At 53.3% G+C, this 14,784-nt stretch overlaps 3 protein-coding genes across 3 annotated transcripts; 1 reads left to right on the top strand and 2 right to left on the bottom strand.

Annotated features, from left to right (window-relative positions):
* Window positions 1–4,400: 4,400 nt before the first annotated feature.
* Window positions 4,401–6,346, bottom strand: LOC34618090. Its single transcript, XM_026334945.1, has 3 exons — window positions 5,851–6,346; window positions 4,821–5,530; window positions 4,401–4,619 (listed from the first exon to the last, which is right to left on the bottom strand). The coding sequence occupies exons 1-3, from the start codon at window positions 6,344–6,346 to the stop codon at window positions 4,401–4,403; spliced, it is 1,425 nt and encodes a 474-aa protein (XP_026190730.1).
* Window positions 6,347–6,874: 528 nt separating this feature from the next.
* Window positions 6,875–9,090, top strand: LOC34618091. Its single transcript, XM_026334944.1, has 6 exons — window positions 6,875–7,084; window positions 7,140–7,265; window positions 7,347–7,507; window positions 7,681–8,037; window positions 8,200–8,261; window positions 8,498–9,090. Exons 1-6 carry the CDS (start codon window positions 6,875–6,877, stop codon window positions 9,088–9,090), a joined length of 1,509 nt encoding a protein of 502 aa, XP_026190729.1.
* Window positions 9,091–9,742: 652 nt separating this feature from the next.
* Window positions 9,743–12,402, bottom strand: LOC34618093 (probable protein phosphatase 2C 33). The gene is made up of 4 exons (XM_026334943.1): window positions 12,252–12,402; window positions 11,414–12,056; window positions 10,070–10,390; window positions 9,743–9,944 (listed from the first exon to the last, which is right to left on the bottom strand). The coding sequence occupies exons 1-4, from the start codon at window positions 12,400–12,402 to the stop codon at window positions 9,743–9,745; spliced, it is 1,317 nt and encodes a 438-aa protein (XP_026190728.1).
* Between the last annotated feature and the right edge of the window lie 2,382 nt (window positions 12,403–14,784).

Genomic DNA, 14,784 nt, shown 5'->3' with positions numbered 1-14,784 from the left:
CCCCACATATGGATATCGTCGATAGGGACACATGTGCGTAAAAGGGTCTCCTAGAATGTGTGATGGGGCTGGAATTTACGCGGTAGAACACTGCCTGAAGCGCTCTGCAGCGACCCCATAATTGTGCGATGGCTATGCGGCCTTCGGAGTGCTGCAACAGCCTCGAGTTTGGGACGGCAGCAAGCAGCAGCAGCAGCAGCAGGCGTCGCAATTGTTGCTGCAAAGGCCCTTGCTGCTGCAGTTCAGACAGGTCGGCTTCTAGCAAATCCAGAAGGTCTTGAAAGAGGCCTGGTCTAAAGGCACTTCGACAGATGGAGAACAATGCCGCGGCACTCGTTGTGGGCCCCTGCAGCGAAGGGCTCAAAGCGCAAAAAAACAGCTGCCTATCGTGAACTCGGAGATGCCCCTACCCGTTGCAAGTCGAAGGCACTTAGACTGTCCACTGTAGGCCATATGTATAAATAAATGTACCAAGGGAGAGAGCGCATTGGTAAGAAGGAGCGAAGCCGCCTCCGCCATGAGTCCCAGCATGAGTGGCCTTAGTTGAGGCTCGAGGGCCTTCTTGATATCTGCATTCTCTAGAGCCTTCTGGAGGCACTGAAAGACGGAGATTCGCAGTTTGTGCTGCCGTCGCAGAAAATCGTTACGGCCTTTGCCACGGGCCTCTCCGAGAGGTGCCTTATCATCCTCACTAGCACGCCCCTCCACCGCTACTACTGCTTCCTCTTGGCAAGCCGCCTCTGTTGGAGTCTCTCCTGAGAGGCTTCCCGCTGCAGAGCACTCTTCCAGAGTGGTTTCTGCGGATCGCCCCGCACACGGATATGTAGCTACGTCTCAATGGAAAACCTGCTACCCAGAGGAGGCTGACACGGCTCAAAGCGGCTCCAGCATCAAGGGAATGCCTTACCACCTAGGACCCACAAAAAGGGCACCAGAGCATTCCTCAGGTTGGCGTCCCATGGCCTCTGCAGCACTGCAGCAGCTACAACGGCAGCAGCCTCTAGTGCCGCTAGGGATGAGGAAAGGAGCCGCTTCTGGTGACCCCATCGGCCGCTGAGCCTGAGCGTATTTACGAAGCCTCCCACTTTGTAGCACAGTAGAAGCACCTCTGCGGAGGAGAGGCCCAGTATTTCCTCCCTTAGGGCCTACGCCACAAATGCCAAACGCTAGGAGAACCGGGGATCATCGGTAGCTAGTGCGCAGGGTTCAAGTCTCGAAAAGTGGGATTGCAGCGTACCTTGGGGCGCCTTGCTGCACTGATGAGACAGGAGAGTCCAGAGGATGCATGCAGCAGTTTTCCAACGCCGTTTTTGTCGTTGTTGAAGGAGGCCATTTGCCACGGCGCTGGCGACGACGAGTGCTGGGCGGCGGACAGCCTCGGCGAGGGGGGGCCCCTCTGGAAAGTGCGACTAGAAGGCCCCCAGAAAGCTGCAAACTGCGCCGCTACATATATTTGATGATAAACACGCGAGAAAATGAAAAGCACACTGAATAACGCATGGAAGAAACGGAAGTTGAGGAAGATGTGCGTGCTGCAATCACCGACCCCACCCCCCTGCAGTGGCATACGACACTTGACAAGGGGGGCCTAAACACCCTGCACGGCTCTTTGATCGCTCCTGGATTATTGTGAATTGCGGGTCTTTTTCACTCTTCTTGTAATCCGTATCAAAGTGGACTACGAACACTGTTAGTGCTTGGCACTTCCTGCTGGTCATGCCCCGTGTCGCCCTAGGCAGGTGGACACCTGGCACCTTCTGGGCAAAGACTCGCTGCAGCTCAAGTATGCGAGACGGTAGCTAGATGCCACAAGGGCATCAGATACTGTTATATGCGTGCGAGAGCCTGCTGACCGGATGAATGTGTGGCAAGCGCTGTTCATGCCTCCCACCACAGCCATGCACCTACCTCCATTGACACAACCATACAGCAACATTGATAAACTCGCGCCTCAGAACATCCGGTGACGCGCATGCTAACGCCTAAGTACACAGTAAGTTGTACCTGCACGGTGAGTTGCGAATATTATTGAGACTACGTGGCGAACTGTCGAAAGCGTCCGACAGGCACATTGATATAGAATTTGCTTACGTAGGGACGCGCACATGCAAGGACCGCAGGCTCCCTATTATTGCACGCGCGCATGTCCATGGGTGCCTCCGGGATTAACGAGATTCAATGTTTGGTTATAGTGCTAATGTATTTACTAGAAATACCCACATAAGTTCCGCCCATTCTGCAACGCTCCATTTTTAAGCAGTTCTCCAATCGTGCAATCTCGGTGCAAAGCCTGAGACCTAAGGCTCCACTAAGTACTACCCAAGAACTTCCAGCAGAAAATAAACGTGTCTGGGTTCAAGTCCCCCAAGGAGGCACCCCATAAGGTCTTCCATGAACCCCCAAAACACCTGGTGTTCACCGACGCATCCCTGGGATACTGCTTCCCAACAAACCCTAAGCGGTGCCCTCAAGCACAGCAGCTCAGGCGCTGGTCGGCTCTCGGTCCGTAAGAAGGCCCCCAATCCCCCGTTAAACAAGTACTGGGTGAATGCAGGAGGAAGGAGAACAGTTTGTTAGCCACGCGTTGAGCGTTTACTTTTGCGATTTGGTGCGCTTGCGCTGGCTCGGTGCCACGGTACCCTCCCTGAACTGATTCTTCGCGCGGCGTGGAAGCGTCTTGAGATATCGCATTCTGCACATCGATAGACCCCAAACCACCACACCTTTTCCCTTAACTGCCAAAATTGTAAACTGCAATCACGTACACATGTTGGGGTCTAGTGCGATCAACCAACCACAAACCCCCTACTCTGAAAAACCTGTGGGCGCACCTGCCAGTTCCAGTGGTATGCCTGCGCTTCGCCTTCTCTGACCAATTGTAGGAGCGCTTCTTTGCAGAAGGATATCCTGAACCAGAAACCCCAGAAATGCAGGCACAAACTCAATACTAAACTCGGAGTGACGACACAATCCGTCTGTGGCCAACCAAGAAGCGACAATCCTTGGAGCCCTGGGATGATTGCCTGTGCGTATCTTGCTTTGCAGCTTCACAGTCTCACAGAATACTTCAGCTGGATATGGTGAGAAAGAGATAGGCCCCCTATTGTAACATTCTATCGGCACGCCCCTCCACGTCACTCATACCGACAAGCAGACAAGGGGCATAGGAAAGCACTGCGGGATTTATGCGTGGAAATCAGGAGCCACAGATGTTTGAGGACTTAAAGAAAGCAGCACCAAATAATGTATAACGCCCCATCGCCAGCTTTTCAGGCGCATGTAGCTCCCAGCCAACGGACGCAGTCGGGGACGTTGACGAGCGGACAAAGCACTGATGTGGCACTCCCCCACTAAGAATTAAGACGAAGATTGCGTAACTGGCACAATAAAGGCGAAATAAAACGAAGACTGCCATATTTTTCCTTAACCCCACAGAGACCGAGGCACCCGCATGACGCCCCAGTCTTGGAAACCTCTCGGGAGCCACAGCTCAAAATCTATTCCCCATATCTGAGGCTCTACATAGCTAAATCTCACCGCAGGAGGCGCAAGTCTTCTTCTGAATGTGATATGCACGGCGCCCGCAGCGGAGGCAGAGGAAGTGGGTCTTCCCGTGCCTCCTACCAAATGAGCCGGTACCCTTGCCTGCCTTCCCCATTTTGCAGCGTTCGTAAGGCCGAAAAACGACTAGAATTCAGGGGAGAAACAGCAGCAAGCAACAGGGGAAAAATGGTGTTTTCCGCATTAAGAGACCCCCCTTTCTGCGGGGCTGCCCTGGCGGCTGCTGCTGCTACGACTGCTGGCTGCTGCTGAGCCTCGGTAAACAGCAGGGGCCTCTGTCATTCCTCTCTGCATGCAGGCAAAGCATCTTATTTGCGAAAATCATTTTGGTGAGTCTATCCACTGATTGGTAAGCTTAATGTTCATCATTTAAGGCTGAACACTAAGAGCCATTAATGGCATGTTTGGCTCTCCCCACGGAAGCCATTGCTTGGCTTCCCCATCGGGGCGCAGTTCCTGAAGCTGATGGGTCTGGCTGTGTTATCTCGTGTAGCTTTACTGCTCGGAACCATATTGAATTACCAATTCTGATAGATCTTGTTTGTGTAACGAAAGACGGACAGGTTTTGATGATTGTAATCGGTCGGGGTGTCTAGGTACACGCCACTGCAGCCACCGAATACGAAACTGTACGGTTCGGCAGGAAGATACCTCGCCAAACACCTCTCACAACGCTCATGATTAAGTCCCAAAGTCAAGTTCTGTCACTACAAGGCACTTTAAGCCATCATGTACGCGATTAGGAAGGTTCAGCACAACCCCCATTGCTTCTGGGCTGGTCGAGCCCCCTCCTTCCCCCAGCCCTGGTATTGCGATGTGAAGACGGTAAGCCGGAAGCTTTACACATAAATCGCCTCCCCTGGTTGTAGCGTGTAGAATCCTGGATCGGCCTTGCTTGAGGGCCCTCCCTGAGTCTTTGCATGAGGATTAAACGGTACACCCCGCTCCACACAAGCAGCGGCAGCTCGCTGAGGAGCCTCTCCAAAGGGTTCTGCTCCCAGGGGTAGTACATCAAAGCGCGACGCTATAGTGGCCCTGCAACCCAAAAGACGGTGGGCCTGCAGCAGCAGCGATACCAACCGTGAACAAGGAGCAAAGAGAGAGCTGTTTGCTTGCCCAGGGATGAGCTATCCCGTGAAACTCACTGAGCGTATACTCCACGGGAAAAGGGCAGAAAGTGAAATAATAAACATGTGTAGAAAGGGAGGGGCATAGGCAGACTGGCTCTACGTGGGGAAAGGGGGGGGAGTCCCGCTTACTTCCACAGCCTCCTCTGGCGTCATGTGGAACCGTTGCAGCAGTTGTGTCGGTTCATATCCCCCGATAGGTAGCAGAGCTAAGTCGATGCCTGGTGAGTCTCTTGGTGCTTTAGACACCCCCTCATGCTGGCCTTGGGGTTGCTGTGCGAGAATTCTGTGTCTTGCCGCTGCAAGCTCTGTGGCCATCTCTTTGGCTTGAGGCGTCGGATCATCCGCCTCCAGGGGCCCCCACAAGGCTTCGTATTTCTCCCTCACTGCTGCTTCTTGCTCGTTCAGCGCAGCAGCAAGCCGTTGTTGCTGCGCTGTGGCTGCCGCAGCAGCGAGAAGAGCCGGGTTGTACCCCTGGGCCCCCCCGACGTACACCTGATGGGTTCCAAGCAACACACAGAAGGCCCCCCAGCCCCCCACACCCTTGTCAAGTCCCCACCGTGAGGGAGCACCTCCCGCAGTAGGAAGCAATGAAAAGAAGGCTCCGCCGAGCTTGAGCGGCTCGTCTTCCCACTGAAGAGAATACGCCGAACCTCGGAGCTTGGGTGGCAGGTAAAGAGGCCCTACTGTGCCTCGAGGCCCTATTATGACGGGCGAGAAGGCTGACTGCAGCTCCTTGAGGGTCTTCATATCCATGGAATCGTACGAAGGCGATGTAAGGAGTACAATGTCTATGGATGGGAGGAAGGAGATGGACACCCCTGGCTGGCTAACACGCCGGACTGCGAAACCATAGATGCACAAAGGAAGAGCGAGCCTGTGGGGAAGAGCGAGCCTGTGGGGAAGTGCGTCTGCAGAGGCAATCGAAGGTAGTAGCGAAGGACAGAAACCGCATACACCACTATACAGGGCAGGGGCAGCACACGCATGCATGCATCACAAAAGGAGGCAAACTGTCACAGGCCCTGCGAAGAACTGGAGGGCTGCGAGGAAGGAATGATATAATCCCCGAGAAGGCCCCCTTCCGGGAGTGTGCCGAATGCCATGTTGCCATTGCTGCTTCGTGCTGAGGCAGTAATGGCATGTTGCTGCTTCGACGAACCTCCGACGCGACCCCAGGGGCCTGCATGTGTTGAAAAGAAAGGATCCGTGATAATGCTGAGCGGGCGAAGAGGACTTCCTCGTAACCCGCTTGTCTGGAGAAGGAAGGAGCCATGGCCAATGGCTTGCACCCTCAGGAGGCCCTCTGGTACTTCCTCCGCATGCGGTGGAGGGGGATACTTTGGTAGAGGGAGGCGAGAAGGCCAGAGAGAGGGGGGACGAAAGGAGGGGGTTTCCCTAACAGGGGTGCCGGTAAGGGCCCCCGAGGCCGTGTTGGGCGATCCCGATGGGGCCCTTGGAGGAAAAATCCACTGCGACCAGCGGTAACGGGTGAGAGCCAATGCCTCTTTCAAGGTAAGAGAAGGCAAGAAACTTGCCCCTGATGGCGTGGTGAGGCCGGCTTTGGGGATGTCGAAATGAACGACAAATTGCTTCAAGAAGCTTCGGGGAAGGCCCGCTATGGCCTTTAACCATCCTGGTCTCATCTGAGGGCTCATAGGCTTGAAGGGGCGGGGAGAAGAAACTCAAATACGGAAAACGAGCGCTAGGGTTCTTCCTACTGTCCATAGAACCCGCAGTACCAGGGCCCCCTTCTCGCAAGTGCGTGAAAAGTTTCACATGGGTATTAAAGGCCCCAGGTTGACATTCTGAAACAAATTGCCCAGTATTCCTGACTTTGGTCGTAGGCGGGGCCTTGCTTCAAATTTTTGGGAGCCCCTCAATCCAGGGGCCCGTGGAGTTCACAAGGGGGGCCCCCTGAACAAGTTCAGGCCGCGTATTCAATGAACTAGGATCCACACGCATTGACGCGTGTTAAGCGGGGATTTCTTGGCACTAAAGGTGAGATTTCAAGTTGTAAGCTTCAGGTTGGTGACCTTTTCTCTGGTGCCCTCCCTCTGCAGGGCCCCCCAGAGCAACACGGAGAGAGCTCTCAGGGGCCCCCTAGGAGCTGAGGGGAGGGGAGAGCGCAGCAGCCACACATTGCCTAGGCATCTGAAAGGGTCTTCTGGAGCTCCTTCTTACTCATGGATCGAGAGATCGCTTGCCCAACATGGAGCGAAGGGGGCCCCCCTTGCCATGCCCCCTTCGCTCCTTCTTTGGACCCTCCTGGTGAAAATGGAGAGAGCGGAGGAATGCCAACCCTCGTCCTACCGCACTTGCAGCGGCGGGTGTTACAACAGCAGCGCTCTCAGAGGCTCTGGCTCCAGACTGCCGCAACAGGTGGCCCAGGTAAAGCTTAGACCATGGATCCTGCGGATTTTTTTCAGCGATATACTTGCTCCTCTGTAGCTAAAGGCGTCTAGAGGCCGAGAGGCACTCAGAGGTGGTTCGAACTGCCTGTGTATGTGCGCGATTTTTCTCTGTCTTGTGGATATGATAGAGGGAGAAGCAGTTGCCGCCGGTGCCCCCTCGTCTGTACCAAACACATGTAAGAGTCGGACCCTAAGTTCGCATCGCCAAGCACTCTAGAACGTGTGTTTCTCTCCGACGATATAGGCTCGCGACGTCGGGGCTCAACGGGCCTGTGGAGTGCGGTGTGTCTCAGCGCTTGAAGGCATAGGCCCCTCCGCCTGGGGTCCCCACCAGCTACGTAACGAGCTTGAAGAAGAAGAGACAGACTCTGCAGCAGGAGCTGTCTTGATGGATTTGGTACAGCAGTGAGTCTTTGCTATCCTCTCCTGGTTCTCTCTCGTGTGTCTACTTGCGTACCGTCAGCGTATCAGATACATGTGTTCATGTGTAAATCCTTCTTCCAACCCCCACCTCTGTATCTCTTTATCCTGTAATCGTTTCGCCTTCACATTGTATCCCCTCTCACTGTTGTGTCCAGAGGCCTTCACAGCTGCCTGCTGCACGTCGGAGTCTCCCAGAGGGCCAGCCCTGCGGCTTGCCCTTGTTGCCTTTCCCTTCCGCCTTATACAGACAGCTACGAGGTAGCAGCACACCGGCGGAAGGGGCCTCCCCTACCCTTCAGAGAGAGGGGCCCTCAGGAGAGAGACTGGGGGCGACCCCGAGCTTGTGCTGTTCTAAACGATGAGGAGGGGGCCCCAGGGGGCCCCTCTCCCCCGCCGTCTGCAGCGGCAGCCGCAGCGGCTGCAGCGGTAGCAGGGAGCCCCTTCAACTTATGGGGCAGTGGAGCACCTCCGTCGTATCTGGACCAGAGGCCCTCGAGGGAATCTAATCACAGGTAGTACTTGAGGTAGAGACAAGAAGGCTCCTCATCTCCCCCGCATCTCTTGGTATACACTGCTGCTTGAATTTCTGATCCTCTTTGCCGCCGTAGCCCGTCTTTCTTCTCTCCCCCCTTCGAATGCACTGCGCTCCTGCTGGTTCCTGCGCGCCTCTGCAGGACCCCTGTGACTGCCGCTGCTCCAGATACAGACGCAGCTGCTCCTGCACCACCTGTTTCTAGTCCTGCCCGACCACAGGAGCAGCAGCAAGACGAGCAGCAGCAGCAGCACCACCACCGCCACCACGAACATTTGTTGCTGCTGCAGCAACTCCAGCTTAGTGCGGCTGAGGACCGCGCACCCCGACCCCTCCAGCTAGAAGCCCCACACCGAGGGGTGAGAAGCACGTGCTGAGACGGTTGTTACTGCTGCTGCTGCTGTCTCCGAGTATGTGGATTCCTCTGATAGGGCTTAAAGGCATGTGTGGCCGCTCTCCTTTGCAGCCATTCGTCACGCCGGCCACTGGAGATACTCCAGCGGAGGGGCCCCCCCGGTTGTTTGTGTTTGAGGGCCCCCGGCTGAGGACGCGTAGGAGCGTTGGACGAATGCATCTGGGGAGAAGCTCCTCTCACTCTGGAGAGCCTCCCGTTGGAGAACAAGAGGAGGAAGTAGGAGCAGAAAGGGATCTGCCTTCTAACACGGACCCGGCTGATGCAGGCCTTCTGGAAGACGAGCTACGGGGGAGACCCCAAGGCGCTTTAGCGACATCCTCCGTTGCTAGGAGGATTTTACCTGCGGTGCTGCATGGACATGCTGAGGCGACAGCCCCAGAGGGCCTGCCCTCTGACGGTGTTGCAGACGAAGGGAGGGAAGGAGACCTCGTTTTTTTTGAAGGTGTGCCAGAAATGATGGAGGCCCCTGGGTCGGTTCGAGGGAGGGGCCCACCCCTGCACGAAGAGGACTATGCACTCTACACGGAAGGAGGTGCTGGAGAGGCGAGAGTGCTGGTGCAACCGGCTGTAGCTACTGAGCAGCAGCAAGAGGCAGAAGAGGGCCCCGATACCTTATGACAAGAGGGCCCCTGCCCTGCCCTATGTAACAGTCCATCTATGGGATGCATATCCAACCATCAGTTTTACTCCGTACCCCACCAGTTACACATCGGAAGGCACAGAAAGATGTTATTTCAAGGGCTATACCCTCCTTATTAGGCTCCAAGGGGCGGCCAGTTGTACAGAGCAAGTGCCTTCAGGGTTCTCAGGGGGGATCACTTTCGAGTTTGGACAAAGGTGATAGGGCGCTCCTATGTGTTACGCAGGGGCCTCCGAACAGAGCGCGTAACCCTCGTAAGTCTTGCGTGTATCCCTCTTGGATTGGTTAAGATTATTCATGGTGCAGGGTCTTTAACAGTAAAGGCGGCACATACACCCCATTACAGGGGCCTCCCTTGGTTGCACCTACATTTGAAGGGGCACCCCAACTCGCACCAACCATTGGGAACCCTTATTTTTGTCTTTTTGCCTGGTCTGTGGAGATGCCAGTTTAGATGAACAGTCGGTTTGCCATGACACTTTCGTGTGCATCAAGAAGTAGGTAAATTTCGTCTATTTAAGGATCCATTGCTGTGGGTACATCCCAAAATCCTGCGTGCATCCACGATACCCGCAGGTTCCGCGCCTTTAGCGAGAGGCCTGTAAGACACATAAACCAGGAGACTGGAGTCTACCTGGGTGCGCAAGTTCGATTAGCACCCAATAGGTCTGATACGCCGTTTTGGAGCCCCCAAAACTCAGCCAGCCACACTCTGGCTTGAGTTGTTAAGGGTCCCCAGGCTTCTTGTAGCCATGCAAGAGCGCTCGTTTCCCTATCTGTTGGTAGTCCGGAGGAAGGCAAGTATCGTTGTTGACGGTCATAAGCTTTGTAGCTTTTTTCCCTCTGCCTCCGTCGCCCTCTTCGAGTTGTGTATTCCCGGTGCCTTTCTACCTCGACGCCCCTCTACCTGCTTTAAAGAACCTGTTTCAACTACACGCTGTGCCTGGGTGCTAAAACCTCAGGATAACCAGTAAGGCAGTGATATCATCCACGGCCTCCTCTTCCTCTAGCCATCTGCTTTGGGCTTTTGCTACCAAGGCGCTGCATCCTCCAGCTGCGTCCCCCTTCTCAACAAAGGGTTGCACTATCTCAAGGGCGTCTTCATTGCTGAGGAACTCCCACACCCCATCGCTAGCCAACAACACACACCTGTCCCCTGAGGAGAGAGTGTGCACACCCACCTCGGGGTCTGGGATTACGCCTGCTTTACCGGCCAAGGTATCCCCGAGAGAACGAGACATTGCAAGCCCCGGCAGGTCCTCTTTAGGCAGCCAGACCCTGCGCCATGATCATCAGAACCAACATCAGCACTGATAATAGTATTGGTAGCAGGTGGATTAGTTCTTGTACCACTAGTATGAAAACAAGAGTAGGATTAGCAGTGAAAGCAGCGCTAGGAGTAGTGCTAGGGTTAGTAGTAGTGCCGTTCGTCGTAGCACTAGTTGCAGCTGTGAATAGGAGTATGAATAGCAGCAAGGGCCATGCGGCCAAAATTAGTCGCGCTGGAAGTAGTAGTAGTACCCGTAGCAGCAGTAGAGGTCGCACTAGTAATAGTAATGGGAGGAATACTAGAAGTAAGAGTAGTGGTAGCAGGATTAGTGGTAGTACAGTAGCAACGGTAGTAGCAGGAGAAGTAGGGCTATTAGCTGTAGCACAGTTAGTGGCAGGACACTCCGTCCTAGTACCATGGGCAGTGGGAGTATTAGCAGCCGGAGACTTCGTAAGAATAGATGTACGATCAGCAGTCGTGGTAATAGCGGTACGGGTAGGATGGGTGTCAGTTGGGGTAGTGGTAGCACTGCTAGATGTAGGAGGAGAAATAGTGTCTGGTGTTGTACTAGTGCATGATAAGGAGTAGAAGGCAAAGCAGTGGTAGGAGTTGTGGCGTAGAATTAGGATTAATAGTAGTAGCCGTAGACGCGATATATCTAGATGCAAGTGCAAGAACCGTAACAGTAGCATTCCCTTAATTGCTGCAGGGTTAGCAACAGCAAAGAATGGAAGAGTAAAAATTTTCCATTACGAGCTTCGAGGCAGCATGATCAATGGCATTCGCGAGACCATCACAGGCCTCTTCAGCCTCAAAAAGAGGTACAGTAGCTGCGGTTCTCGTGCCAGTGGAGTCGCAAAAGCAGGAAAATGGAGACGGCGACAAAGAGACACAAAAACCGAGGTGACGGGAGAGAGCTTTAGAGAGCGGTTATGAGCGATGGAGCCGAGCAACACGAGGATGATTACATAGGCATTCTCTGTCTGCATCAGCCAGCCACAACGCAGGCCTAATTTCTTCCCTCTTCTCACCTGAGTGGTCCACATGGGGACCCATCGTCGTCTAGCAGCGCTTTAATTCTGCCTCCCGCGGCCAGTATTCGCTGCCTTTCACTCTCTCTTTCGGGTTTGTGGTCCGTCGTGAGAGGTAGAGCTGTCCAGGGTCCACCCTGAAGGCCGCTCTCCCTTCCCAGAATGGCTCTGCTGTCCCCAACGTTTGCCACGTATAGGGTTCTCCGGTGAAGGACACAGGACACACAGGTTGTGCCGCTGCACAGAATATCAATATTTGATTTGTTCAGGTCCCGCTGCACTGCCTTGTATCCTTGCGTAAGTGCCTGGTGCAGCTCCTTTCCTTTTAGCCAGCTCTGCGCCACGAATAAGGGCAGTTTTTCTTTGACCCTCGAGGCAACCAAGTGGCCTGCAGGCCCGTGCCCATCCAACACGCACATCCAGAGGGCCTCCTGCTCTTTGCCCCAGCCCTCGATGGCATAAGCTACATCCTGATTGGTCTTGGGTATACGGGGAGCCGAAAACCCCCCCTGGCTTAGCAACGCGTGGACAGTCTCTACGCGGGGCTTATGCGAGCTCTGCCGACTCTTGAGACCCTCAGAAGTGTGAGTGCTACCACCCACGGTGTTTGTTTCTAAGCTAGTGCCAATAGCTGCACGTGCCCCTGCTGCATGCACATGCGAAAAGAAACCATTCGCACGCCCTTCACGCTGAAGGGGAATGAACGAGCATCATGCCACTAAGGACAACGGAACCAGAGATCGTAGGGAAAAAATTAGCTCCACCTGAAAGAAGCAAGTAGATCCCAGTGAATCTTGACTTGTAATTTTGGGATTTAGCATTTAAGGCAGTGTTTTACTGTTTTGCGCATTCTTGCTGGTGGCTGCCTTCTCTAATTCGGGGGCAAGGGTCAGGCGCTTTGCCTGACGAATCCAAGAGGAGATCGAGGCAGATGTAGTTACCGCGGGAGTCTCCTGTTGTCCTCCTCCTCTTTCTCCGGGTACACTCATCCTCAACTACCTACACCACACTTTGTGGGAGGCGTCGTACCGGCTTGCCCATAGTAGGAATTTGAGAGTCAGCTGTCTGCGTGGGGGTTCTACAGCTGGAATAAAAGAAGCCTGGTTACGGGGTCTGTGTATGATATTGTCACTGCTTACGGCTTGCAGCATAGGACTTGTGCAAGCCTGCTCAGGCAGTACAGCGATGCCTGATGTCCTGCTATTCCCCTAAATAAGCCTCTGGAACTGCTCATGGGTGCGCAATACACACTGAAATTATTTGTGAGAAGCTAAGCAGCTATTTATCGTGGAGTTTTCCGCCTTTTTAAAATCTGCGCGGTAGTTGTCCCAAGTCCCAATCCCGGGGCCGCACGTCAGATCTCCCAAGCAAGCTAAGGATACACACGAAGACAAGGCTTCAAAATAAATTGAAACCTGCACAATGGCATTTTGTTGACATTCTCCGTCGCCGGAGCCACAAGCGCACCCCACGGTCACTTAGATGTGGCAGCCAGAAGGACCGCAGCCTCGCGTCGGTCAATAAGGGAGCAAATTCTGTACATTAAATCAGACCCTTTTGATTGATCTACCCTTCCTTCGTAGCTGAAAAGACGCGATAGGCTACATAAAGGTGGTATTTGGATCCTTTTTGCAGCAGCTACTTTCGAGAGTAGTACCAGCCGATTGAGCGGTGCATCACACACACCCAGAGCGGTAATCTTACCGCGCACGAACAAAACCAGAAGTGACAAAATGACCCCTCCAAATTCATTAGATCGACTTAGTACGCAAGAAGACTTATTTAAAACACTTTCATTTCATTCCACATCTTCCATGCTCCTTATTCACCCTGCCCTGATCCCCGCACTGACCCTCTACTCTTCTACCGCACGCTGGCCATATGAGAGACCAAACATACTCTTCCGCCGCATGCTGCCACACAAGGGGCAAACGCCTTCTCATTGGATTTCGACAATTCAGAAGGAGTGAAAAGAAGTCAGTCAAGTATTGTTGCGTAATCAATAGCTTCAGCTTGGTGAGACAGAAAGTGATGCATGGCACATAATGGTAGCAGGCACAGGGTAAAAGGGGTTATGCTTTGTACAAAAACCAAAAATAAATAGACTGAAAATTAGTACGCTCGAGATATTAACTCCTATCGAATAGCGCACATGCGCCACAACCGCGTACTGTGGAGGCAAGTGCACGGGGAACTAGGAGAACAAAGCACCTCCTGGTCTCCCCAAGAAAAACGCTTATTTTATATATGCTGACCGCGGTAGGGTCGGCGCCACAGCAAGGTGAGGCAGCGTCTTCATGAGGGCGCCTCGGCACCGCAGTAACAGAAAATGATTCTGAGCAGGGTTCCGTGTAAGTGACTCTTCACCTAGTTCTTCATCTATGCATCGGACCATCCCTGAAGTTGAGGGACCGCAGGAAAGAGCAAATATCATGGCAGAATTAACGGATGTGTTCAATAATGACGCGTCGCCACAACACTGGCCATCCGCTGGTGGTCCAACGCACCGTAAAGATGCAGGCCCTAAGTCAGCTCCAAGATATACTCAGCTGCATCAAAATCCCTGTTACAGCAAGCAAGAGATTGAGCGGCAGGCGAAATATTTGTTGAATACAAACAAAATGCAGGAATCAACTAGCGCTCTTGGGCATCTTCGGTGTCGGTGCTGGAATAGGGTGAAGCGTGGCACATGTGCGTAATCTATAATCGTTCTCGACAAGATTAATGTGAAGCAAAGTTGGCAGTGTACACCTGTGTTGATTTACTGGAGAAATTACACGGATCAAGAGTCCACTCAACATTTAACAGACGGCTTATTCACAAATCCACCTTCACCCTGATAATATGCAGAAAACGGAGATGTAGACTTGCTTTCGCAGAAATGAGTATTCCTGTGTAATGTTTAGACTCTTGAAAGCAATATATACGTTACAATGGCAAGTTGGTTAGCGAGATCATAAGGAATTTTCGATTCGCAACTGACATATTCTATATACGTTGTTATTAGAACCGAGTTCGTCAAGCCGACCAGGAGCGCTAAAAAGGTAGAAGTCAAGGATCCGTAAATGCACAACAGTTATTAGCGGAGCGAGGAAGTGGGGGGTTGCGTCTAGCCATCACTTACAGAAACCTAGATTTCTCGGTGTAATAGCATCACTAATTCTGTTTGGCCTTTCTCCATCGTCTTTTTTTAGCCCGAGCCCTACTGTCTCCGCAGTTGCTTGCACGGGTCCACGCAAAATTGGAGTGAGCTTTTGCATTTCAGACACAAGAAGGGCCAACAGTGAACACCGCCTGTAATCTGGGGGCCGCACTGACAAAGCGGAAAAGAAATAATGTAAGCCTAGTGTAGCTGTCTCCTCAATGCTCTC

This window comes from Cyclospora cayetanensis, unplaced genomic scaffold (assembly GCF_002999335.1).
Source record: "Cyclospora cayetanensis isolate NF1_C8 unplaced genomic scaffold, CcayRef3 CcayRef3_contig_54, whole genome shotgun sequence".
NCBI lineage: Eukaryota > Apicomplexa > Conoidasida > Eucoccidiorida > Eimeriidae > Cyclospora > Cyclospora cayetanensis.
This window is presented reverse-complemented; position numbering and strand designations above follow the sequence as displayed.